Genomic DNA, 27,585 nt, shown 5'->3' with positions numbered 1-27,585 from the left:
TTTATTAAGTCTTTACTATGTACTTGGCACTCTTCTAGGCACTGAGGATGCAACTGAGCAAAACTGGCAAGAGAAAAATCATGGCTTTCATGAAATTTATGTGTAGTCACCAGAATCTAGTGGCTTGTGGCTCATCTACTCTCCACCTGCTAAGACCCTGATAATCCCTTTTCTTTCCTGTTCTTCCCTTACCTCCCCGTTCCTTCCTTACCAAGCAGCAATCTAATTATTCCCCAGCATGGATTCTCTGAGCCAAAAAGATTCTGCTTTTTAACCCCATTGCTGCTCTCCACCAGTTTTCTCACTTGCCCATAGGAGTACATACGTTTGCTGGTCCTCGCCCTTGGACTGCCATCCTTCCTTTCATCCTCCACCTTTTCATCCAAATCCCTCTCTGAATATCTCCCTCTCTGACGGTTCCTTCACTTTGAGGTCTTCCCTGTACTATTATCATTTACACCGGATGGCACGTTTCTTTTAAGTATTCACGGTTGTTTCAGGGGGTTGTGCTTGCTGCCTTTAGCTAAATTAGACAAAGAAAAAAAAACGCCAAGCTCTACTATTTGAGGGGAATACTTTGGGAAGGATAGGTATTAACCCTTCTCTAAATATTTGGTAAGATTCACCTGTGCAACCATCTGGTCCAGGACTTTAGTCTGTTGGGGGTTTTTTGATGACCGATTCAATTTCATTGCTAGGTATCTGCTCACATTTTCTATTTCTTCTTGATTCAGTCTCAGAGGCCTGTATGTTTCTAGGAATTCATTCATTTCTTCTAGGTTGTCCCATTTGTTGGCATATAATTTGTATAGTAATGTTTTATAACCAATCCTTTGTATTTCTGTAATGTCCATAGTAACTCCTCTTTCATTTCTGATTTTATTCAAGTTTTCTTCCTTCTTGTGTGATCATGGTATTTCTCCTGCCAGGCAAATAGTGACTCCTCCTTCTCTTTGTGCTTGATGACTCTGACTCAAGAGTTCATATTTTGTTTATCCTCTCAAAAAACCAGCTCTTAGTCTCATTGATGTTTTGTATTGTTTTTAAGTCTCTGGTTTCATTTATTTCCACTCTGATCTTTATTTTTTCCTACCTTCTACTGACTTTGGACTTTGTTCTACTTCCTTTAGGTGTAAGATTTAATTATTTATTTGAGATTGTGCTTTTCGAGGCAGGCCTTTATCATTATAACCTTCCCTCTTAGAACTGCTTTTGCTGCATCCTAAAGTTTTTGGACCACTGTGTTTTCATTTTCATTTGCCTTCAGGTCTTTCTTGGCTTCCTCTTTGACTTTTTCATCAATCTATTGGTTTTTCAGTGACATGTTGTTCAGCCTGCACGTGTTTGTGTTTCTTGCAGTTGTTTTCTTATGATTGATTTCTAGTTTCATCTTGCTGTGGTCGGAAAAGATGTTTGATATGATTTCAGTCTTCTGAAATTTTTTGAAACTTGTTTTGTGGGTTATCACATGATCTATCCTGGAGAGTCTTCCATGTACACTTGAAGAGAATGTGTATTCTGCTGTTTTGGGCTAGAATGTTCTGTATGTATCTGTTAAGGCCATCTGGTCTAATGTGTCATTCGAAGCCACTGTTTCCTTACTGACTTTCTGTCTGGCTAATTTATCCAAGCTCTAAATGAGTCAGTGAGGTAGAGTAGAAGGAATCTTGGACTGGCATTTGGGCGACCTACTTTCTCGTCTGGCTCCATTACTAACTGCCTAGCATATAATCTTGAGCACATAACTGCTTCAGAGTTAAGCATAGACATGGGCAGTCTCTTCAATTTCCCTAGAAATTCTACCAACCTATTATTTTTAATTGTGCTGTTACTTTATACGAATCTAGGCAAATTTTGAAACTTTCTGCATTGGTTTCCTAATATTTAAATGGCACCGATGAAGTTCAAAGGTAGGGTGTAAGAAAAAGTAGATAAGATGTCTTGGAGAGAAAAGAATCCTTTAATTGAAATTGTATAGTACCATCTCATAATTTAGTTCAAGGAAAGTATATGCCATCTGCTCCATGTGCATTATGTCCAAGAGGTATAAGAAGAAATAAATACTCAGTGAGAGTTGAATGCCACCAAACAAAGCAAAACACTAACTGTTTTAGGTGTGAGAAAAATAAAGTAAAAGATGTTTACTTGCATGCATACATACACTCATGAGCAAATTCACACACACACACACACACACACACACACACAGTTATTGATGACATTATCCAACATCAGAATTGTGATCAGCCAAAGAAAAAATGTTTCTCTTTCTAAAAGATTCCATTTCTACAACCTTGTGTTTTAATTTTGGAAAATATTAACAATTTGGGAAGCAGTCTAGTGAATTTTTTCCATAAGAAATATGCATGCAGATTTTAATTCAATCTGTCACCAGATTATATTTTCCAGATTATTATATATACTATTAGCTGTGAGAAGCACATACATTGTCAACAACAATTTCAGAAAGATTTATATTCTGTGAGGTTTTCATATTTGGGAGAAAAACTTTTGAATGCTATATGCCAATATTCACTTTTATGGGATTCTGAATGTTAATTTGAGAGGCATGAGTACCAACATGATACAGTCCACAACAGAAATACAACTCTTAGAGAGTAATCAGTATTAGAAGTTAAAATATCTTAAAGGTTTTTCTATGATAGACAATAAACAAAGAGCAAAAGGAAGCACAGTCTTTCTAGTTTAAGGAAGAAAAAATGCAACTTAGACATTGGCTATTTCTGACCTCCTTTCTCTTACTCTTGGAATGTTAATTATGTTTGAAAGTTAGAGTTCACGGCCCAGCTGGACAAAAAAAAAAAAAAGTTTACTTCTCTTTGAGTTTAATTCTCTCTCTTTATTTAAATCCCCCAAAGCTCCCATTTTATGTCTATGATTCCTTATTACTTCTGCATTCTTACCTTCTCTTTCTATATGCTCAAGTGCTATCTCATTACACAGGGGTACCCAAGATATACAGGAGGACATCATTAGTTCTACCAAAGGAGTCAAAGTGAAAAAAGAATTCAGTTTAACACATCTTGCTTTAAGAATACATGCCTTTCAGGGGCTCCTGGGTTGGGCCACTGCCTTTGGCTCGGGTCATGGTTCCGGGGTCCTACGATTGGGTCCCGCGTCGGGCTCCTTGCTCAGTGGGGCGCCTGCTTCTCTCTCTGCCTCTCCCTGCCACTCTGCCTGCTTATGCTCTCTCTCTCTGACAAATAAATAAGTAAAATATTTTTTAAAAAAAAGAATACATGCCTTTCAGAGTAAAGCTTTATTAAGGATTTCAAACTAGGCATCAACCCAATCATAATTGAAATATCTGTGTCTAGAGAACTAACAATCACTTTAGCAGCTTTTATAATTCTTAGCACCCTGATACCAAAGGGTTCCTTAAAGACAAGCATTGTATCCTGACATACCTAGAAGTTCCGTGTTTTACCTCAGCCTTACAAACTGTAGACATTACCTGCTTATTAAGGATCAACACTTGCTTGTTAAAAGCTAGTAGCCCCTCAGCTCTTGTCTTCATTAATAAAGATTAATAGAAAATGGTTAAGAGCTAAGTATGCGCCTTCAAAACCTCCACATTATTTTCCATTGAGTAGTCAGTAGGGGTAAATAGAGTATATTTGCCAATCACCAGGAAGGCTTTTTGCTCAGGGATCCAAAGCATTTGCTGAAAACCATGAAGGTTAGGATTTCCTCATATAAGAAAAGTCTGCAGCTTCCCTTTCCCATGTCTAAATACAACAGCTCAAGTTACATGCCTCCACACTGTCTTTAAACATTCGTATCCCAGCTCCCATATTTGCAAAACAAGAGGGTTGAACAAAAATCCCTGAGGTTGCTTTCAGCCCTTGGGGTCTATGATAAAACCAGGAGGGAAAAACAAAGAGTCATGGTCATTTAGAAATATTTGTTATAAAATCTTGAAAATAAAAATAGGGTGGCTCCTTCCAACAATTGCTTTAGAAATGTGTCTTGAAGACACTTCACAAGCTTAGCATAGCCAACGAAAATGTTTTCTGAGCTCGTGGTGTTTTACTACGTTTAGATAGCCTTCAAAATCATGTCCTTGACAAATGTCACTCTGCCCTGTGGAGACCGACCAGTAACGTTTAGGGCATACAGGAAATACTTCAAGAAATTCTTTCTTAAAGAACTGTCCTAGAGTTCCCCTGCTGAGTTGTGAGAGTTCTTCTTCCAAGTACAGAAAGTCTGGAGGCAGAACCTTGGAGTCTGTACCTAACACAAGCTGTTTACAGGTTTCTTAGGCCCCTGGAAGTTTGAGAACCAGGGTTTCAGAATGGTTATCTTTATATGTGTGGGTTTCGGTCAGGATCTGTTAACAGGCTGCCGTGTCCTCTCCGGCCCTTACCCAGTATCCCTTGTCCTTTGTGAACCTTCTGCTTACATTCTTGTCACCACTCTCATATGTTAGCAAGGGGGAAAAAAGTCATTTGATACGGAGTTAAGGTGATCAAACATTCCGAAATGTTACCTAGTTCCACATTCTAGGTCCCCGAGAGCCTTTTGTCTCCTGAGGTCCTAGGTCCTTCTTCCATTCCTCTGTTAACTCTCTGGACTGTCCTGCCTCCCTGGCGCTTAACATCATCTCCCTGTCTCCCTCTCTGAAATTTCTCTTAGATCCTTTAGAACTGAATTGCCCGGGTCTCGGAGCCGTGTTTTCCTCCTGCGGATACAAAGGGTTTCATTGACCTGGTAATGATTAGTCGACTCCATTTCACCTTGAGCCAGGCTTGTAGCAGTGCCTTGTGTGAATGAAGCCACAGCCAGACCCCTCACCATGGGAAGGCTGCCTTTCCGCATCTGTATCCTCCTCCAGACCCCTCCACCGGAGAAAGGGAGGTCAAGCATCCATTAGGCATCTCTACATTCTTCCTTATCTTTCACTCTGTCTACTCCCAAGGCCTAATGGAGACACAGCGGTGCTCAAAAGTTCTTTATTCTTCCATGTACTGCTTTTCCACATCCGGCGTGTGCCTCTCTCCACCTACCTCCCACATGTCCCACTCGATGTCCTCGCTTACCCTTGAGGGGACCACGGTGCAAATTCCAGACCCCCCAGGGAATCCTTGTAACCAGTAGGCATTACATGCCATTAAACTGCTAACATCTTGTATAAATTATTCTCTTTTGGGCTTATCATGGAAGAGCGGTAAGTGAAAGAGAAAGGGAACAGAAGTAGCCAAGAAGGGAACTCTATCCTCTATGCAGTCTGTGCTCTTATAATGAATCTGAAGTATTTAAGGTATTTCCAGATTCCTTTATTAGATAATAACACCCATAGCGTCTTGAATGGCTTAATTCCTCTGATGGAAATGCCTTCTGTTTTTCTGGATATAACGTTTGTATTGATCATAATAGAAAGACGGTTCAGACAATTTGAAATCAAAAGTTTATCAGCTCTAAACCTACCTCTGAGGGCTATAGTAGTTGTAATTTCAGAATTTTTTTGTGCAGAGTCAAGTGTGTACACACAAATACACACACACGAACATTTTATAAAAATAGATTATAGACAGTTTTGGAAGCTGTATTCTCACTTAGCAACAGACAGGGTGATTACTTCCTTATCCCTAAATACATGCTGATGCCATCACAGTGAATAGTGCATAGGATTCGTAGGGTTTGAACACTGCATTATATGAATTCACCGTTATATATGTAATTGACTCCCAAGTATAGAATAATTAAGTTGTTTCTACTTTGTGTCAATCATAAGTGATGCTATAAATAACATTTTTTCTACCTACATCTTTGTATGATTTTCCAGTTACTTCCTTAATATAAGTTTTTTTTAACTTAAGCATATGGGTCTTGTATATGCACATTTTGAAGACTTGTAACTATAATGCTTCAGAAAGAAAACAGTCCCTCAGAAACTCTGGAACAATTTAATTCCAGTGCATAGGCACTATTTGGCGATGCTGTTTGACTAAGACCAGCAGGAGAATCGTATTTGAAATGTCAGGCTAAGTTACCCCAACAGCAAAGGGAAATGTTATTCTACCTGGATGCTTTACACCTCAATCTTTGCAGCACTAGAGACTATATTGTATTTATGTTATAGGCAGCATTAATTTTTATGAATTAATTCATAATTACTGATAATATGTAAGTAATGCAGCATACTTCTTGATTTACCTTAGGATAGAGCTTTGCTAACACTCCACGTTTCTTCTTTGTTTTCCGGATGATGATTTATTTGGTTAATTTAGCTTCTCATCCTCAAGTGAAATGTGGATTTTATAGCACAGATCATTCATTTGTATATTCTTAAATGGCTCCTACAGATTAACATGTTCTAAATACAGTTGATGGTAGAGCACTCATTCTCCTGCCTAAATTATTCATGTTTGGGGGAGGCTTTCAGGCAAGTGTCTGATTTTACTTTTCCACGTGAGTTGTTGTCTCAGTGCATTTTACACAAAGGAAACAAAGCGGAAAATGTTGGAACTTGGTGAAAACAAATCCCAGGTGCACACGAATAAAGAAGGGTAGAGGAAAAGGAGAAGCATATGGGAAGAAGAGCAGAAAGGAACAGATGCCAGATGGAAGGAGTCAATGGAAAAAGCTGCCTAGAGTGCAGAAATGGAAAAGTCAAAATGTGGGGGGAGACCTTTCCATTTCTCAAAGCAGGAAGAATTCCAGTACTAGCATGAGTCACTTGAAAACTGAGTGGTTTATATTAGTCACCGGGAGGAGCCATTTTTTTTTTTTCTACCAGAAACATCAAGAATCATTGACTGCAACACTACAGAAAAGCAATCCATTCCACTGTATGTTTCATGCCAAAAGTCTCAGAATTCTGCAAGAGGAAATACACATAGGGTTAAACGCTGTCTACCCTCAAAATTGCTGTCAAAACGCCCCCATTATATGGCTCATAAAAGCAGAGAGCTAGATTTTTACTGAGGACTGCTAGATGGTTCACTATAGGTTTACCTACTATGGAAAGAACCAAACCAATGTACTTTCAGTGGGATTGTTAGACTCAACAAGCACCCTTCTAGATATTTTGACTTAGTGTCTCCTGCTGCTTTTCAGGTCTCATTTGGAAGCCAGTTCTGACCAATGGAAGCGTCTGCACCTTTCTCTTCAGGAACTTCTGGTATGGCTCCAGCTGAAAGATGATGAGTTATGCCAGCAGGCACCCATCGGAGGCGACTTTCCAGCAGTTCAGAAGCAGAATGATGTACACAGGGTAGGACATTTTTAAGACAGGTGCCTTGCACCAAGTCAACTTTTTTAGGGATGGTTTTGAAATGCGTTTTTGATTGAAATTAGGTTGACTAGAAATCTTCAGTTAGTCCAGGGTCAATTATAAGTAATCCAAACCATTGTTATTTTAAATATCAAAAGTGTCCACGTGAATAATAGCCTCGAAGAATTTGTCCTTCTCTTTTAGCGATTTTTAAAGACATTATGTTATGGAAAATATAAAACATACCAAATCGGAGAGAATCCTATAATGAGGAGCCCTTACCCATCAAGACTTCAACAATTATCAGCTCATAGCTGATCTTACTTCTTCTAGACCACTGCCGGTCCTCTATTATTTTGAAGTAAATATCAGGCATGGATCATTTAATTCATAAATAATTGAGAAAATATCTCAAAAGATAAGGATACATTCCTTCAAAGAGACCACATGGCTACTATAGTGCTTTTTAAGTGTCAATAGTTTTATTCTAACAAATATCCCAGCATTATTCAAGTTTCCACTTTTAACACACATATCTTAAATGTTTTAACATGTTTTTTGCTTAAATGAGAATTGAAATAAGGGTCACACATTGTATTTGGTTAATTTGTCTCTTAAATACATTTTGTAAAAATGTTTATTTTGAAATAAGTATAGATCCACGGTGAGTTGTAAAAATCGTACAGTTTCCATATGCGTTTCATCCAGTTTGCTCTAATGGTTACATCTTATATAAGACCATAAATATTGTTATTTCAACAGACACTGTAAAAAGGTACAGTTACAGCATGGCTCAATTCAGACTATCCACATTTCAAGCACACAGTAGCCCATGTGACTCATGGCTGCCATATTGAACAGTACAGTTCAATAGGTTTGGTCAGATTCAGATTTGACTTTGGTAAGATTGTTTCATAGATGGTTGTGTATTCTTCCATCATCGGGTGGTGTATAATGTCTTGCTTTCTCTTTAACATGTGTGATTTTGGCAGCTGTTCATGATCAATGACTAGGGGTTACAATATGATAATTGCCTATTTCTATAATTTCATCTTCATTTATTAACCAGAGGACTTAGGTGGAAAAAAAGTCATTCATCTATTATTTGGGCACCCAGTATACAGTGACCAATTGTTCCTCTCTCCTTCTCTCTCTCTCTCTCTCTCTCTCTCTCCCTGTTTTGCTCTTTCTTGTATTTCCATTTTCTCTATTGGACTCTGAGTGGGGAAGTCAGAGATTTGGTCTTGCTCATTTCTAAGACCCTCATACCTAGTGAAGTGTCTGGTATACATTGGATACTGATAAGTGTTTTTGAAATGAGAATAAAAGGCACAAGAACAGAAATGAACGGCAAAGCAAGGAAATGAGTAACACACTATAAAAGTTTGATAAAATGGTAGCACTTTTATATGTTCAGCATTTAAAGAAAGATCTCTATGGAGATACAGCCAAAGGTGGCATCTTGAAGGAAGTCAAAGGTTTATATTATTCCAGAGAAGAAGATATAGAAGATTACTCAAAGGGAAGAGACCGTGAGGGAAGATCCAGGAGTCTCTGAAAAAAATTGCCAAGGAAACTGACAGTTTCTTCTTTAGCCATTCCCCTTCATAAAATTCAGAACATTAAATTAGCTCTGTGGTAGGGTGGAATATAATAGTGACATTTTTTAAATGTTCTAACTTTGAATAAATAGTCAAAACACTCTGTTGTATGTGTAGAAGAGCATTCATTGAGACAGAAGGGCATTTTAAATAGAATGCGTTATATGATATAAAGAAATGAGATAGAATTTCTACAAAAGGTGTAATTTTAGTCTAATTCTAGAAACCAAAGATGAATCATTGAACAAGCACACTGAAAGTCAGGAGAGACTGTAGTCACATTCTTCCATAAGTTAGATTGTGATTGCTACTTTGTTCGTCAGCTGTGAAGATGAGGAATTTGGTCCAAATAATTTTTACAGTCCCTACTAGCCAGCATCTTCTTATAAATAGTCCCTCACTATCCCTGGTTATTGGTTTTTGTCACTTGTTAACAGTGGTAAAACGTTAGTACTTATTCTCAGTCGTTTTACACAGGAATCCCATAACTAGTTACATGCTTTTGGGAGAGGGTGAAGCTAGAGTTACAGCTGACATGCACCGGACTGAAAGGAATTAAGCCCCACTTGGCTAGCGGGCTTGTTCAGATACCCATCTGTTACCCTTCTTTGACTTCTCAGGACTTCCAGTCCATGGATAACTGTTCTATACATTAGTTCCACTACTCCTCTATCTTCGCCTCTCTCCCAATCTAACTTAGATTCAACCATAAAACATTTAATAACTCCCAACACCTTAAGACCTGTGCTTTACCATCCTTTTGTAGCTGCCATCTGCCAAAGCTCAAAGCTTGGAAGATCTAACTACTTTCCCCTGTCCAAACAACAATGGAGCAGACCAGTATAATCACTTTTTCAAGATGACAAGCCAAGGCTTCTTTTGATGAGCCCAATACGTCACTGAGTTAGTTTGCCTCCAAAATGGTTCCTGACTCCATCTACTGTAGTCATCACAATAGTCACAGAAGTCCATTTCTCCTAACCTTTCTGCATGTACTCTTGGCACCCTACAGTGCCGTCTTTACATTTCAGCCAGAGTAATTTACGTAAAAACATACATTGAATTATGTCAATCCCCATCTTAGCCCTATTTAGTGGCTTCTCCATGCCATGGAGAAAAGGCCAAAATCTTCAGCAAGGGCCCCAACCTTCTCTTTTCTCCCTGCTCTTCCTCTTGCCCTCTGGCCAACAGCCATGCCACCTTCTTTTGGTTTGTGCAGTTCTCTGTGTTCTTCCCAGGTGGTGCTTGGAACATGCTGGTCCTCTGTCTGAAGCCCTTTCCACCTACACATACCCCTTTATAATTTCCTGGCTAACATCTGATAAGCTTTTACATCTTGGCTCAGACATCAAGCAAGCTTTTCCCTGCTGCCCACATTTGACCAGATCTTCCTCTACATGTTCTCATACACAGTCTACATTTCCTTCTGCAGCTTAATATTCTTTGTCACCACACATCTGTGTAAATACGTGATTCATGTCCATCACCTTCGCTAAACCATGTTCTCCAAGAAGACTTCTTTTGGGGAGAAGGTTGTCATTTTTATACCCAGCCCTTAATAAGGTGCCTAGTACAGGGTGTACACTAACTAGGTAAAGAAACAAAGGAATTAAGGAAGAAAGGGAAGAAGGGAAAGAGGAAGGCAAAAAATCAATCAGTGATCTGATCTTAACCTTGTTGGTTCTTCTCTAGTTTACTGAGACCAAGGGCAGGGAAAGAAAGAAGAGAGAGGGATGTTCCTTCCTCACCGCAGGATTTTTCTGTTTGTTCCCAACTCAGCATCCGTGTGTACTGTGGAGAGCTCCTTTGATGCCCACTGTTTTTACTTGGGGTCTGGCCCAATGTTTGACAAGCTTCTCTTTGTACCCTTAAGAAAACTTCTCATCACAAAACACTCTTCCTCCCTCAGAGAACATCATCACTCTGAAGTGTTGATGAGAAAACAATTTAGCACCCTGTTTACTCAGAGTTTTGTCATATTTATGCAGTAGCCCTTTTAGAGTTGCAGAGGAATGCCTGTCTAGTTAGTAATGCTCCTGGTGCCTGTTGGCAAGAACAACAAAGGAAAATCCTTGAAACTGGGTCTCTTTATCTGATCTTCTGAACTTCCTTAGGAATAGAGAAAGGAAATATAATCAGTGCAAAACTCTGTCAAAACCTAGTCTTTGGCAGGTTTTGTATTTGTGGACTTGTTTTACGTTGCCGCATTCCTAGTATTATAAATTGTCTTGCTCTTTGTGAGTTTCTGGATTCAAATACTGTTGATGTAGAATGTTTAGTATCAAGATGAGTCATTTGTTATCATAGACTTATTCCACATGTATTTGGTGTGTCACTTTTTTTTCAAATCCCCTGCTATCTATTGTAAATTATTAATGCCCCTGGTCATTACTTTCTGTGGGAATCGAAATCCCATTAGAATGTCAGAAGTCAAAGCTATAGAAAAACGTTTTTCACTTTTCTCTAAATCAGGATGTTTATGAAAGAGGTGACTTATATTTTCTTTGGATATCATTACAGATTAATGATAACATTTTATAGCAAAATATCGTTGTGTCTTATACTCTTAAAGCAAAAATATGTAGTCATTCTCAAGCACTTTGGTGGAGGGGTGTGTGGTTTTCTTATAGGTAAAATTCCAAAACAATCCACACAGGTAGTTAGGGACTGCAGACTCACTCCCCAAAGCAATTTTCACACCCATGGGAGTGGATCTTTGTTCCCCAAACCAGCTGGGCAGCATAACAAGGGCAACTGGCTCTCAGGCCTAATTAATAAAATAATGTTCCATATGCGGTGAAGTGTTATAAATAATTAAAGCTCAAACATGCCTTCGCAAATACAAACGGACCAATTTTTATATCTTTTGCATACATTATTCCAGCTTTTACGGTTCCTCATTATTTGCCTCACCAGACTGACTCGTTTTCAATTAGTGTGCATTATTCTGATCCAGACATATTTTTAAAACTGACTTCCTTTGTTTTACTTGAGCAGTCACTAAAGTGATATTTATTACTTGTCTACGTCTGTGATTAACCTAGAGAGAGTTTTAAAGGAGCAAATCATAGTGGGAAATTTCTAAGGAGAACTGCAATAAACCATGAGCTTATTTAACTCCCTTCATCCGACCCCAAATCCAAATGGAGATTAGGTCTTGATTATAAGAACACTGTAGGTAATGACTTCTTGTTTGCATTTGTACTAATGAAATTGTTTGTCATTAGGCTTTCATCTTTCAATTTAAAAATCTCTGTGATTCCTTCCCTTGAGACCGCTAAGGACACTTTCACAGCTTCCTGAGCTTTTCTGGTTAAGATTGAGATGGAAGTAATCAATACATACATTATTAAAACAGTGGACAGAAAGCCATTATTGCGTGGAAGCTGTTGACAAATGAAAAGGCTTGAATAAAGTAGTTTACTTGTTCATTTGTCAGGTCATATATTATGCACGTTCGATTTCCTCAGAAGTCACCACAAAGTGAGGGAGAGGTTCAGAAATTCAATAAAATTATCCTGGAATCATGCTGTTGATTATACATTTATTTAAGCTAATTCTGTTATCAATGCTGGCCTGCTTCCTTTGGGTGCATTTTAGCATGTGTGTCAGCTTGATGAGTTCCCCGTGTTTTCTTTCCACACAAATAGAATACGTCTTTGGGTGCCTTTTGTGAATGTTAAGATTCAAGTCAGCTCTGTATTTTAAAAAATGTTCCCTAGCACCTCTGAAAAACAACAAATAAAGGTTGTGATAGGGTAATTCATTCGATGACCTGGCCTCTTAGAGTTTCTAAACAAGTTTGGTTCACCTACAAATTCACTTTGAGTTTTATTTCCTCTAAGCTGTCTGCTTCACTATGTTGGAGGAAATGGACAAATTGACATCCTTTTTTTTTCTCAACCAAGCCAAACTTCATTCCTTAAAAAGGTTAAGAAAAGCAACAAACTCAGAGCAAGACTGATAAAGAAAAATACCCCAGAAAATAAAATTGACAGTATCAGGTGGGGATGAGGAAAACATGACTATGGAGCTTACAGATGTTAAGATAATAAAACATCTCAAAAGTAACTTCTCACTAATAAATTTCAAAATTTAAATAAAAAGCACAAATTTTCTAAAAATAAAACATTCAGCTAAATCAAGAAAAAATTAAAAATCTGAGTATTACTTTGGAAATAGACATCTTTTTGATCTATTCTTCATCCCTAATAGAGTAAGCTACTTTTGTGTAAGTTTCATATTTTATGCAGTCATATTTAGGAATGCTGAATAGAAAAGATTTTAAAATTATTTTTAGAACTACATTTCTAGGCATTTGAGGGAGTCTTCTGAAAACTAGCTATATCATCAAAACTTGAGAACAGAGCCATCTAGGATTTTCCACTTTTCTTTAATGAGTATAATAAAATAAAATGTGAATAATTTACAAATTAAGTTCCCTGCCAAAGTCCTCTTTCTAACCACATCAAAACATTGATATCTTGAAAAATATTCTTAAAATAATATTTGTATAGGACTTTGCCTTTACAGGACACTTTTACACATTCATTTAATTTTGAATGAAAACCTCTGATCATTTTCTGTGTATTTCCTTTTTCCCAAAAAATTATTTTAGGAAAAATTGCGCCATAACTCAGACTCCTAGAGTGTATTGATTCTTTCAGCAATTATTTATTGAGGGCCTACCCTATGCTGGGGCTGAGGATACAGAAGTGAAAAAAATGAGACTGCCTACAACAGATCTTCAGATTTTCCTGAGCGAAATATGAAGGAAACCAATAAATTAACATATAAGCTCCTTTCAATTCAGTGCTATAAAGAGAAAATCAACAAAACAGAAATAGAGAAAGAATGAGAGGTAGTGACCTACCTGAGGAGGTTGTTATTCATTTACACAAAGGTCTGAGTGACTGAGCCATGCAAAGACCTTGAGCAAAGAATATTTTAGGCAGAAGGAGCAGCTAATGCAAAAACCCAGATGTAAGAACAGGTTTGGTGTGCTCAAGGAATAACTGGAGGGGCTAATGATACATTGTAGAGAGTGGCAAAAGCCAGATAATTATTGATGTTATCTGCCACAGTTTGGAGTCGCTTTTGGTTTGTGCATGATGAGACACCCCTGGAGGACCATAAGCAGGGATGATGTGATCTGGGTTCATGCATTCTAAAGCTGACTTTGGCTGCTCTATGGAGAATTGACAGTAGGAGGAGCAGAACTGAAATCAGGGAGAAAGTTGGTAGGGTGTTGAAGTCATTTAGGAAGGAGATGATGATGACTTGGCTTAGAGTGGAAATGACAGACTTTGTGAAAGATCATTTGACCCAAGATCTATTTTGAAGGTATTGCTGATAGAACTTACAATAGATGGGATATGGAATATGAGAGAAAGTGAAGAGTCAAGGATGACTCTGAAGTCTCTGATTTGAACAACTGAGGAAATGATGATGCCATTTATGGACATGGGAAAGACTTTGAAATGATCATGGGTGAGGGCATGTACGTAAAGCAAAACAAAGGTTCCGTTTTTGGATTATATTGATAGAGACAAATGGAATGATTCAGAAATTATTCACCACTTACACTTGACAATCCCAGACTTAGGCTGAGCCTCTTGAGAATGGATATAAATTAATTTGTCACAAGGTCTCCTAATAATCCAGTCATCTATACTCTTGCTTCAGAAGGAATTTCTAAAATTTAGGGTTTAGGTTCAATGACCTAAGACCTAATTCTCTAAGTGACCATGAGAACAGATTGAGTTTTTCCAGTGATTTCTCAAGGTCAGCTGAGAACTTAACAACATTATTGTCAGTAGGAAGTGACTTCCCCAGTGGTTGTTGGAAGCAACCCAGGCCTACGATTGAGAGTCAAACAGCTGTTCAAGATGCTGCGTGGGCACTAAACTATTCCTCCATAGTATCACAGATCTGCAAGCAGGCTGCACTCTGTTCTAGCTCATGCCCTTGATCTCAGAGAACACAACTTTTAGCTTAAAGTAATTCCAAAAAAGCAAATCTGACCAAGGAGTCGGTTAACCACATCTTCCCCGCCAAACACTCAAAAATGTTTTCTCATTGAATACAGTTAGATTTTTAACAATAATTTCAGGCTTGAAATGTATCCATTTATCTTTCAATTTTTCTTGAAATTGATTCAGTCTCACTTATAAATTGCTGTTGTTCATGTTGTTGACTCTCTGAAACAATAGATGTATCTGATGCAACCATCCATTGTCTTTACTGTTAAGTGGACTGGAAATGGATGATGATATAGTCAAACTCTCAAAAGTAATGAGTGGAAGGGTGGTTGTGAGAGGCTGAGGAGAAGATGAAATGGGAACTTGCTGTTCAATATGAAGTGTCAGTTGTGCAGGAGGAGTAAGTTCTAGAAATCTGCTGTACAGCCTAGGGCCTAGAGCTAACACTCGTGTATTGTGCACTTAAAACTCTCTTAAGAAGATGGATCTCATGTTAAGTGCTGTTAGCACAATAAAAAAAAAAACAAGATGATTTGACCTTTTCTTTATATCCCATATGCTCAATTTGTATAACCTCTCTAATGCCAGCTATTTCAAATGATTATTAAGGGAATCCTTTGTCTTTTGTTTTGTTGTTGTTGTTCTGTTCTTTCAAATTTCTTTCTTCCACGGATCCCTGTGAATTTACCTTAGATTCTTAGAGGCAAAATTCCTGTGACTCCAGTTAACCACATTTCTGGATCTTGCCCTTTTCTATAGACCCCAGCATCCAATAAATAAAGTATTAGTGATGTGTTTGAGACTCAATAAATATGGTAAGGAATGTCATTACGATGACAGAATATATTCAACTTTCTTATCAGAAATAAAAACACTATAAGAGGCATATAGAAAAAGTAGAAGTAATATGGAAACTAGCATGATAATATAGGATGACAAAGCTAAAACACTGACCAATTTGTAGACATGACTGTGTTAATGTCCTTGTCCTGTGCCCACTCAGGAACCATTTGTTGAGTGCATGGCTCCATTGGGATTACTATAAATTGTAGAGTCTGTCTAGTGTTCTCTCATCTCTTAGCTAATGCTTCAGACTAGAGGAAAAACCCCAACCAGTGGTTCAGACTATTGAATTTGTGAATGTGTATGCATAAAAATCTCCTCCAGGGAAGAAATCACTATGATTAAGAAGGCAGAGCTAATAGGGCCTCCTCTTGAGGAAAATCCACTCAAGTAACTCAAAGGTTACACTCAACTTTGGATCTGACACAAAAGAATAGGCCCAGAATAAGAGCTCTCACTTTTTCCCGATTGACAGCATTTAACTTTTTCTCTAATAATTCACGAGCCCATGCTTTCACCCCCAAGCATGTTCTGCATCTAAATCAAACTGGCTTCCATATAACACACTCTGGTTTTCTAACTGGGTGTTCTCTTATGTATTCAACAATATTTACTATCCACTGTGTGCCAAGCGGTTCCTATAATTTTTATCATTAGTAACGATGCCTAGAAGAGACTATCTCCAACTGCCACCATGTAACAGGCCCATGGCCAATTAATGACCTAAATGACCTAAACATGTTGATTACAGAACATTCAAACTGGGGCACCTGGGTGGTGCAGTCAGTTAAGTGTCCGACTCTTGGTTTCATCTCTCATTGTGATCTCAGGGTTGTTATCTTGAGGTCATGACATCGATCCCCATATGGGGTTCAGCATTCAGTGCAGAGTCTGCTTAAGATTCCGTCTCCCTTTGCCCCTCCCCAATTTAAATAAATAAAATAAATAATTAAAATATATATTCAAACCAGATGTTAGAACTTTGATAAAGTGTTTAGCAAACCCCCACATTTTAACAAACAAGGCCACGAAGGCTCAGGGAGATTTTACGTCTGGTTCTAGATCACCCAGTCAAGTTTTGGCCCAGCCCAGACTTGAACTTCCCAGTCAGCTGCCACAGTCCTCTCTTAACCGCTTAATCTGCCTCGTGGGTTGATTCTGTCACGTTCTGCTGACACATGTGAATAACGTATAGCTATTCTGTGAGATTTCATTCTGAATAACACAAATACAAACTTGCCCCTTCAGGGAAATATAGGTAAATTTCAGCTCCATGGAAACTGGCCATGGTTGAAAGAGACCTGTGTCTTGAATAGCAAGGGCTTCTACTTACATCCTTAGTAATAGGACCAGTATCTCTAGTTAAAAGCAGTATAGCTTGTCAATCAAAAATGTCAGTCCCTGGGGCTCCTGGGTGGCTCAGTTGGTTAAGTGGCCTACTCTTGTTTCAGCTCCGGTCGGGATCTCCAGGTCTTGGGATCGATCTCTGCATTGGGCTCCACACTCAGCTCAGAGTCTGCTTCAGATTCTCTCTCCCCTTCTCCTGCACCCCATCAAAATAAATAAATGAATCTTTAAAAAAAGAAAAAAGTGTCGGTCCCTGAACCCAGAGCTCTCATCCTGCCCTTCTTTTCTCTGAGGTACATCAATCACATCAGTATCTCACCCTGCCTCCCCTCTACATGTGGTTCTAAGTTACTTCTCATTAGAGTATTAATAGGTATTGGAGGTAATATTCACCCTATTTGGTTTTTTCCTATAAGCAGGAGGTGCAGGAGAAAAAAAGTCAAATAATTAGTGACTCAGTTCTTTTCTACCACTTTCAAGTTTTTAAAATTTCTTACTTGCTTCATGGCCATTGGGATTTGCCACTTACGTGTCTTTCAAATTATTATAATTCGAGGAACCTTCATTTTTCACCATCATTCACCTGTAGCCTAGCTCAAGAATTTCAAGATTTGGATTCTAAGTGACTAATGAACTAATGGCCTTAGGTAAATCCTAACTTATCTGTACTTGAGTCTGCATTGGTAAAGCATTCACAGTATAATAGTATTACCACAAATACACCTATTCAACCAAACTATTGACTCCTTAAGGACAAAGATCCAGTTCCTACATCTTCCCTATCTTATACATAATAGGTTCAAAATTAATATTTTTCTATTAGCTAATTAATTTGTCAACAGTCAGTCACCCGGTTGGTTAGTATTTGTGATATATAAATACTGTCTATCAGGGGCACCTGTCTCGGTCAGTTGGTACAGCATGCAGCTCTTGATTTCAGGGTTGTAAGTTCAAGCCCCATGTCAGGTGTAGAGATTGCTTAAATAAATAAACTTAAAATAGTAAATATCATCTATCAGATAATTTTACCTTAAAATAAATGAATTTACCTTGGGATGTCCCTCTAGTATAATTTTGTTGTGCACACTTCATATAAATTATTCTGTGAAACTTAAGAAGCTGAAGGAAAAACGTCAAACTAGTATGCCTTATTTTTTCTCTTGTTTATAAGACAGAATGTTACTTTCTTTTCACAGAGATGCCCTAAGCCTTTAATAGTTGCTTCTGATTCTTCTACATCATTGTTTTAGGCCCTGATGGAGAAGAGGATGTTTTTTAAAGAACATAATTTTATCTGTTTGAAAGAATCTGGAAGTAAATATCTTAACGTGTGAACACTGACATCTAACTAATGTAAAGACTATTCTGTATGTGTGTGGAAGGGGAGCTCTATATCTGATACCTTTTTTAAATCAGCACATGAATGAACCAACTTGTCCAATTTAAAATATTAAGCATATCCTCTGGGGCAAAATCAGTATAGCACAGCATATAGACATCACTCAAATACACTTTCTTTGAGAGACAAGACAGTTATGAAAGAGTTAAGGCTCTTGACATTGAATGTTTTTATTTTTGTTTAAAAAATGTCTCCATTTCCCTTCCTCTTAAAATGCAATGAACTGTCATACTGTGCAGGTTATGGTAAGTCGCTTAGGTACGGAAAAACTGATTTTCCCTTATTTTAAAGCAGAATCTTCAGTGGTTTTGTCATTGTTGTCTTCATTTTTGCACTTACTATGTGAGCCTTTCTCTTTTAGGGGTGTCTGGGTTGCTTGGTTGGTTAAGTGTCCAACTCTTGATTTCAGCTCAGGTCATGATCTCAAGGTCATGGGATCAAGCCCCACATGGGGCTCTGTGCTCAGCATGAGTGTTCTGTCCCTCTCCCTCTGTTCCTTCCCCCACTCCCCCATCTCTAAAATAAATAAATAAATAAAATCTATTTTTTAAAGCCTATCTCTTTCAAACTCCTTGCTATAAGGACCATTGATACTTTTTGCCTAGAACAGTGGCTTGTACAGATAGATGCTCAAAATCTGTTAAATGAACAAATGGAAGAAAGCATTTCCTTCTAACCATGCTTAAAATGACGTATTCCTATTTATGGCTTTTTCCATGACATATTCCTATTTATGGCTTTTTCGATATGGAGAGAAACATTATCATTTTCTTTATCTTCTGATTGTCTTGAACCAACTATTTCTCCTTTTTTTCCTGGGGTTTTTAACCTTTCTTATACTTCATGTACATGTTCCCAAATGTTGAAGATAGAGCACATAACCTCCCCTTCCATCCACTTTCTTTTCTTAATTTCAGACAACGATGTGAAAATAATGGTGCTTATGTCTTTGTAATGACAGAACTTCCTTTGTCTTTTCTTTAGACTCGTTTTAATCCTCAGTGACTCATATTTAAGAAATGAACTGTGCAGCTGTGATGGTGCTGAGCCCTTGGCAACAACTCGAGGGGCAAACAAGTGGTCTCTCACAATGGGTGTTCGCTCACAACAATGGAGCTGCATCATCAAAGAGTGTCTTAGACTTTGTCAATTTGATGAGACCTTTAAGATCTGTTTCCTTATATTACAGGCCTTACTCCAAAAATCCTCTCCTGTTTCCCCAGTCTAGGTCTTTAATAGATTCCTCTCTGCTATGGTAACTAACTGTCCTGGTTTGCGTGAGATTGTCCTGGTTTTAGCCTTCAAAGTTCCACTTCATGAAGCACTGCCCAGTCCCCAACAAACCAGGATGGTCAGTTACCCCACTGCTAGTTCCTATCTTCTACCCTGTGTGCAAATGATTCCCATCCTGAAACGAACACCTTTTCCTTTTACATTGTAATCTGCTCTGTCTTCCTTCCTATCTTCTTTCTTTCCCTGTCAGAAAAAAAAATATGTTGCACGGTGTTCATCTAAAATACTTATTCCTTCTCCTCCCACTTACTCCTCCACTAAACCTACTTTTGAGGCAATTGCCCTACACTGAAATTGCTCTCACCAAGTCCGATGAACACTTCTCAGTGCCCATCTTGTTCTTGTGTCATGGTTGGAAGCTCTCAGTCACTTTCTTCCTCTCCCTTCCATGGTTCTACACTTCTCATATCCCCCAAGCTTTCTACCTGTCCATTCCATTCTTTCCTGGCATCTCAGGGATCCAGGTCCTCTGTCTGCCCATAAATTTTATATACACTCCAGAATTTTCTCTTTAGCCCACTCCACTGCCTGAACAGTCTCATCTACTTAGGTAATTGTAATCCTTGTTTCTATGCATAATCATAGGCACTCAGTGGATGTTACTGAGAAAATGGCTCCTGAATCTCCTTTTCTTCTCCTCAATCATCAGGATTTGCTATTTATTTCCTTCTGGAAGGAATGGTACCTCTTCAAACTGAGCATATCACATCCTCTTACTCTGTTCTCCAAATGGATTCCCCCCTCATGTTAGTACTGGGTTTTGAATATTCATCTTCATTAATTTTATCCTGACTGTGCACATGAGGTATTCTGGATCAGTGTTAGGTAACTAAAAGAAATCTGTCTCTGATTTCAAAATCAGAGACAGATTTCTTTTTTTTTTTTTAAGATTTTATTTATTTATTTGACAGAGAGAAATTACAAGTACACTGAGAGGCAGGCAGAGAGAGAGAGAGAAGGAAGCAGGCTCCCTGCTGAGCAGAGAGCCCGATGCGGGACTCGATCCCAGGACCCTGAGATCATGACCTGAGCCGAAGGCAGCGGCTTAACCCACTGAGCCACCCAGGCGCCCACAGAGACAGATTTCAAATTCAGAGACAGATTTCTTTTAGTTACCTAACAGGGAATATCAATGCCACTCCTCCATTCGAGCCTTTGCCATGGAAAATGTTCCTACACGGCTAGCTGCATATTCCCAAGTCCAGAGACCAGGAAGAAAGATTTTCCTTTCTTATAAAGGGGAAAGAGGTCTTTTCTTCCAGAAAGGGTCACCTTCTCCTCTTGAAATGGTCTCCTTAGAAACATAAAAGGCCTGAGTCCTAACTCCAACTTCTCCAGAAGCCAAATAGCCCCACATGCCTTAGATTTTACAAACTAGGGATGTCACCAAGGTCTTGGCTTTTTTCTCCCCCCAAACTGTAAATTCCTAAAGGGATAGCCACTCCAGTCTTGCTGATAGCTTGGAGCTGAACCTGGGACCTTACTCTGGGCTCTAACCATTTGGTCCTATTAGATGGGAGAAATTAACTAGACACATGACTGCAGCTCTAGTTCCCATGGTATGGGAAGGTTCTCGAGAGCCAGAGGTTTTTATAGGCATGCTGAGAAATCTGGGAGTGTTTATTTCTTCACATGAAGGTTAATTGCTTCCAGCATCCACTCATTTCCCCAACCTAGAAACTGGAAGTCTTCCTTGCTCCTTCCTTTCTGTGTTCATTCACCAAATTCCTACACCTCTCCACACTAAAAATTTCCCTACTTTATCCCTCTATCCTCTTTTTTAAATTTTTATTTATTTATTTATTTATTTATTTATTTATTTTGGTGCCTACTACCCCTGGGTCAGATCCTCATAATCTTTCACTAAATTCATACCGTTGCCTCCTAATTGGTCTAAGTGCATTCTTGCCCTTCTCGAATACTTAATCTGTATTTATACCAGGGACATCTATTTGAAATACACACATGCCCATGCCACTCCGCTACTTAAATTCTCTCAAAGTTTCCTGAGTTCCTGCAAGAGAATACCTAAACTTCTTAGCAACTCAGAGATTTTGCTTCAGTTTCTGAGTTAAAGGTCAAATACAGTTTAAGATAATGACACTATCTTACTTCATCTCTGGATATGTCCTCTCCTTGTACTTTATGTTCTAGAAATCTGGCCTACTTGAGATAACTACACATGCCACACTATATTATGTTCTTTTGTCTTCATACCTGTATTATCATCATTTTTCTTTCTCTTCCTCTAACCTGCATTTCCAAGGCTAACTCGTGTTCGTGCTTAAGAATTCTTTATGGGGCGCCTGGGTGGCTCCATTGGTTAAGCGATTGCCTTCAGCTCAGGTCATGATCCTGGAGTCCCAGGATTGAGTCCTGCATCGAGCTCCCTGCTATGCAGGGAGTCTGCTTTTCCTGCTGACCTCTCCCTTCTCATGTTCTGTCTCTCATTCTCTCTCTCTCTCAGATCAATAAATAAAAATCTTTTAAAAAAGAATTCTTTATGAATAGTATCTTCTCTAGGAAGTGTTTTCCAATTTCCTTTCCCATATTGTGTTAACCTATAACACTTTCTACACTGTGCTGAAATTAGGGGTGCCCAGGTGGCACAGTCAGTTAAGCACCCCACTCTTGGTTTCAGCTGACATTGCGATCTCAGGGCAGTGATCTCAGAGTTGTGAGTTCGAGCCCCACTTCAGGCGCCCTGCTCAGTGTGGACTTTTCTTGAGATTCTCTCTCCCTCTCCCTCTACCCCTCCCTGATTGTGTTCTAGCTCTCTAAAATAAATAAATAAATCTTTAAAAATAAACAAATTATTTATGTGTTTGACTCTTCTACTTATACAAGTTTCTAAATGGGAAGAGTTGTTTTGCGTTCAACTTTTTTCTAGTTTCTGATACAACCACTGACACGTAGTAGTTTAACAAAGGGAACAGTTATTATTTTTATAATGTCAGAGTCCATTTCCTCCTATGGAGGAGATAGTAATTTTCTTGAAATTGGAAAGATTAGATGTATGAGCAAAAGTTGTATATACATACACACATGCGTGTGTGTGTATGTGTCTGTGCATATACACAGACTGTGCATATACACAGACACATACACACACAGATTTCAAATGAAATATTGGAGAATCAGCCTTATGTGTAAGCCGAGTACATAGTCCACCTACTCTGTATGGTAATACCTACTCTTTATTATTTCAAGGACACCAAATTATCTCACTGTATGGATACTGCATCCCCATCCACAGACTGAATCCTAATATTTCACTTATAAAATGTTATTATTTCAATTCAAACATTTTACCTCTCTTTACTGAATTATAACTAAACTATGGGAGATGAATCATTTTGCAAAGTATCAACCTCAGGATTTTTCTGAATGATGAGGATTATATTTGTAAATATGTCATATAATAGAGTTCTGGAGCATTACTACAACATAACATATCTGAAGTTCAAGGGAAATACAGCTGAATTTTCCCTCGGGGCTTAAAGTCATTAGGTAACATTACTAAAAATAGGGCAGAATTGAAAAAGGATATGAATAATTAAGTACTAGCACAGGGTAATTATTATTATTGTTGCTGTTGCTTTTACATTGATCAATTAATGTTTATGTGGTACTTAATACTTTCATTAACATCCTCATTTCTGAGATGGCAGTCTGGTCAATGAGTATCTTCAATGGTTTTCAAGTATCTGTTAATTTATTCTAGCCTCACATGTTGTCTCACAAGCCTTAGTGATCAATTATGTACAAAGTTTATTGTTTTCACTCTGTTTCTACTGTGTTAGTTTTCTCCCCTCTTCTCATCCAGAAGCTTCCTGAAGGTAGAAACTATGTATTTTGCTTTCCTTTTAATTCCCTGTATCAGTGAAGATTACAGATTAGAGATTAAAACTGATAACTAACCTAGAGACCAACTCTAGGCCTGCCCTTTTATAGAAACCTAGTCCCACAATTCCTACATCCAGTATACCTCAAAACATTTCTACCATTCTTAAAGAAGTCACAGTGGGTTATGTATTGGGTATTTTTCAGAAGTACTGAGTTTTTACATAGCATTTTATTTGTTGTCAGATATTTGACAGAATTAGCTGGTTGTTATGAATTAGATTGGTTGTATATTTCAGTACAGCCTAAGTTCTTCTAAATGGCCCTTCAGACTCCCTGTGTTCTGGATAACCATTCTTTTGGGTACATGAAGTATTCATTAGCCCTGCTAGTGTTTTGCATATGTGTATTTTGCAACTTTGGCTTCAGATCTCAGGTTTGGCAGTCAGGTTGTACAAATAAATCACTCTTATCCTAATGAAAAGACATTAACATATCTTAGAAGTTCCCCCCATGCTCTTCAGAATAGCTTTAGATACACAATGGCTTCCTGATTAACAGAAAGATCCATACAGCCTTCTTTATCATTTTGTGACTATCGGTTTAGAAATAAAGGAGATAGGAATTGACCTGGGAATTTCATAACCAAGTTCTGAACACCCAGGATTAATTTTGAGAAGAATGCCACAAGCCAAATAAGCATTTCTTTTCATCTCATTTCACAGGCCTTCAAGAGGGAATTGAAAACGAAAGAACCTGTAATCATGAGTACTCTTGAGACTGTACGAATATTTGTGACAGAGCAGCCTTTAGAAGGAATAGAGAAACTCTACCAGGAGCCCAGAGGTAATTGAATGTGGAACTGTAATAACATATTGATAGAAGGATCAGTGGTGACAGAGACCCATCCGTTCTTGCTGCCAGGGTCTGGATAGCTCTCATATTTTCTAAGTTAAATAGAATCGATTCAAATTAAACATAGATGTTGAAAAAGAAAAAGGAATCATAAACCACCATGCCTAAATTTGTTTGCACATTCATAAATAAACAGTAAAAGAGATTAATTAGTGATCAGTTATTGAAACATTTTAAAAATAATAAACAAAAGAGGGTATCTGTGTGAAGGAATGCTATTGTTGCAAAGACTACAAGCTAATTTTCAATTTTAGAGCCTGACTGAAGTAAATTAGAGCTTGTGGTGTGCATTTCTTTACTCAGTAGCTTAAATCAACCTTGAGTTATCTGAATGATAGAAGGTAGAACAGATAAACTCAGGAGGACAGACTTGAGATGGGCTGGACACTATCAAAATTTATGCCAAAGTGTAAAGGAACCATTAATCAGCAGGTTGGCCTCTTGTTAGACTGTACTCTCTTTCTTCTAGGATGACCTTTTCAACAATGTGTTGTTGGTTTTTTTTTTTTTTTTTAACAAAAGTGATTGTGTCCTAAAACCTTGTCATATTACCAATTTAGAGCTGCCTCCTGAGGAGAGAGCTCAGAATGTCACAAGGCTCCTACGAAAGCAGGCTGAGGAGGTCAACACTGAGTGGGAAAAATTGAACCTGCACTCGGCAGACTGGCAGAGAAAAATAGACGAGGCCCTCGAAAGACTTCAGGAACTTCAGGAAGCAACAGATGAGCTGGACCTCAAACTACGTCAGGCCGAGGTGATCAAGGGATCCTGGCAGCCTGTGGGTGACCTCCTCATTGACTCTCTCCAAGATCACCTCGAAAAAGTCAAGGTAACATCTATTGCTTTGCTTCAGAGCCTTTGAGAGACTCAAAAGAGCTTCTAATCTGAACTTGAGTGCAGTATTTTCTTCTCACCAAGTTAAAAATAGCGCCCTTAAGCTTTAGAAATCAGTCTGTCTTTCACAAATTCAAAAATCATCTTGGATGCGCTATTTAAGAAGAGATAGTGATCTAATCATTTCTGTCTTTAGTAATGTGGAATGAAATATTAAAAAGTTACAGGGTGAAACAATCAAATTTTGCTATTAGGAAATGAATTTAAGCGTTTGTACTAAGATGATCTGATTTGTGTGTGTGTGTGTGTGTGTGTGTGTGCGCGTGTGCGCATGCGTGCGTGCGCGCACGCGCGCACACACACACACACACATATGCATTCTCAGCAAAACTTAGTATCAGAAGGGGAAAATACAACACTTAATCAAGATCCAAGAGTCTAGGCTTTGGCCTTTGTGCTAATGAAATTATATGACGTGGGTGAGTTATGGTACTGTGAATTGAGGCTGTTACTGCTGCCCTTCCCTTAGAAGGCAATGTATATAATACAATTTTGAGTCGTAATAGTCCACTGCAGATATTAGGAAATATCATTATATATTTGGGTATTCCAAAGTTAAATGCCCTTGTGGCACATAGATGATAAATATATTGATAAAGAAAGAATATACATATTTAGGAGTATCATTTTGAAAATCAGCACATTGAAAACATGTTTTGTTCACTCATCTAGCATCAGAACTAACAAAAGTCTTCCCAGGTTTAAATTCAAAAGAAGTGAATTTCTGGGGCACCTAGGTGGCTCAGTGGGTTAAAGTCTCTGCCTTCAGCTTGGGTCATGATCCCAGGGTCCTGGGATTGAGCCCCGCATCGGGCTCTCTGCTTGGCATGGAGCCTGCTTCCCCGCCCCTGCCCCCGCCTCTCTGCCTGCTTGTGATCTCTGTCTGTCAAATAAATAAGTAAATAAATAAATAAATAAATAAATAAAATATTAAAAAAAAAAGTGAATTTCTGACCTGCACTTGGCATGTTTGCCGGCAGCCTCATTATGGTAGGTCTCCTCGCTCTGGCCCTCCGTGGCATTTTTCCATCCACATTCTTCTTCCTTTATTTTCCTCAATTCTGAAACTCTCCCCACCCTTTAGATGTTGGCACACCCAAGTTTCTAAACTTAGCTCAAGGCCTTTTGTATTGTGTAAACGCTCCCAATGTGAAGTGGAGAGGATGGTGACAAGTCTGTTTCCGGGCAGGATCTCTTTGCCAATCTCTTCACCCAAAGAATCCAGATGCAGCCCTTCTGAAACCAAGGTCATTCATTCTCATGTCTGTCCGTTCCCCTGCTGCTGTCCCCTTTTACCTGCCCTTTCTTCTGTGTTTCCAAGGTCAAGTTGCTCAGGCTTCACACTTGCGTTCCTTCCTTAAATCCTTCCACATTTTTACCGATTGCATCTTACCTCTGAATATATCTTTTCTCTTTTCTCTCCTCTTTTCAACCGGTGTCTTGTTCTAGCCCTCAGCATGTGGTATTCAGATTATTATATCATACTTCTTTAAATCCCGCGCCAATCCCATTTTTAATCCCATGTTCTGGCATATCATAAAGACTACATTTTCTTCCTTCTTTTTTTTACGTTTGTATTTAAATTCCAGTTAGTGAACATACAGTGTCATATTAGTTTCAGGTGTACAATAGTGTGATTCAGCACTTCATACAACCCCTGGTACTCATCACAACAACTGATAAACACTGCATTTTAAACATTTGGTTAATGAATGAGTGCATGAGCAGTTTCTTTATTGGATGTCTCCATTACCCATCCTTTTCCAGCAACAGCGCAAACCCGTCATGGGACACTGCGTGCCTGAGAACAAAGTCCCAGGAATGAAGGGGGCAGATGGCCCTTTTCTTCCTAGTCCTGGTTGAAATTCCCAATTGTGACTCCCACCCTTCGGGCCATTCCATGCACTCTGTCCCTCGCACCCCTTTACCCAAATATGCCAGCTTTTCTCCTAAATCTTTGCCTTTGCCAATGCTCTTCTCTTGGCCTGGATTACCCCCACCTTATGTGCCTGGTGATCTCCTACTCAGCCCTCAAGGCCCAGCTCAAATTGCTTCCATCTTTATAGTTTGTCTTCCCACTCAACAGAAAAAATGGCCCCTAGTCAGTGTTTTCAGAGATCACCTCACATCCTTCAGCTGTCACGCTTATATTTCCCATGTATTGTCGCTGGTCACTTAAAGTAAGTTTCCCAAAAGGGTCATGCTGTGTATATATGAAAGCCCTGCTCCTAG

General features: G+C 38.6%; 1 protein-coding gene and 1 long non-coding RNA gene across 9 annotated transcripts in view; one reads left to right on the top strand and one right to left on the bottom strand.

Annotated features, from left to right (window-relative positions):
* LOC131821655 (uncharacterized) overlaps positions 1-26,397 on the bottom strand; it is a 70,580-nt gene extending 44,183 nt beyond the window's left edge. For both annotated transcript variants that reach the window (XR_009349958.1, XR_009349959.1), the window contains exon 1: positions 26,309-26,397. This is a non-coding gene — a long non-coding RNA (uncharacterized LOC131821655). The remainder of the gene's footprint in view (positions 1-26,308) is intronic.
* DMD (dystrophin) overlaps positions 1-27,585 on the top strand; it is a 2,248,143-nt gene that overhangs the window by 1,877,038 nt on the left and 343,520 nt on the right. For all 7 annotated transcript variants that reach the window (XM_059157899.1, XM_059157902.1, XM_059157904.1 and 4 more), the window contains exons 57-59: positions 7,081-7,237; positions 24,270-24,390; positions 25,020-25,288. In XM_059157899.1, the coding sequence (XP_059013882.1) occupies positions 7,081-7,237; positions 24,270-24,390; positions 25,020-25,288 (547 nt within the window). The remainder of the gene's footprint in view (positions 1-7,080; positions 7,238-24,269; positions 24,391-25,019; positions 25,289-27,585) is intronic.

This window comes from Mustela lutreola, chromosome X (assembly GCF_030435805.1).
Source record: "Mustela lutreola isolate mMusLut2 chromosome X, mMusLut2.pri, whole genome shotgun sequence".
NCBI lineage: Eukaryota > Metazoa > Chordata > Mammalia > Carnivora > Mustelidae > Mustela > Mustela lutreola.
The sequence above is the reverse complement of the archived record's forward strand: the minus strand, read 5'-3'. Positions and strand labels throughout refer to the sequence as shown.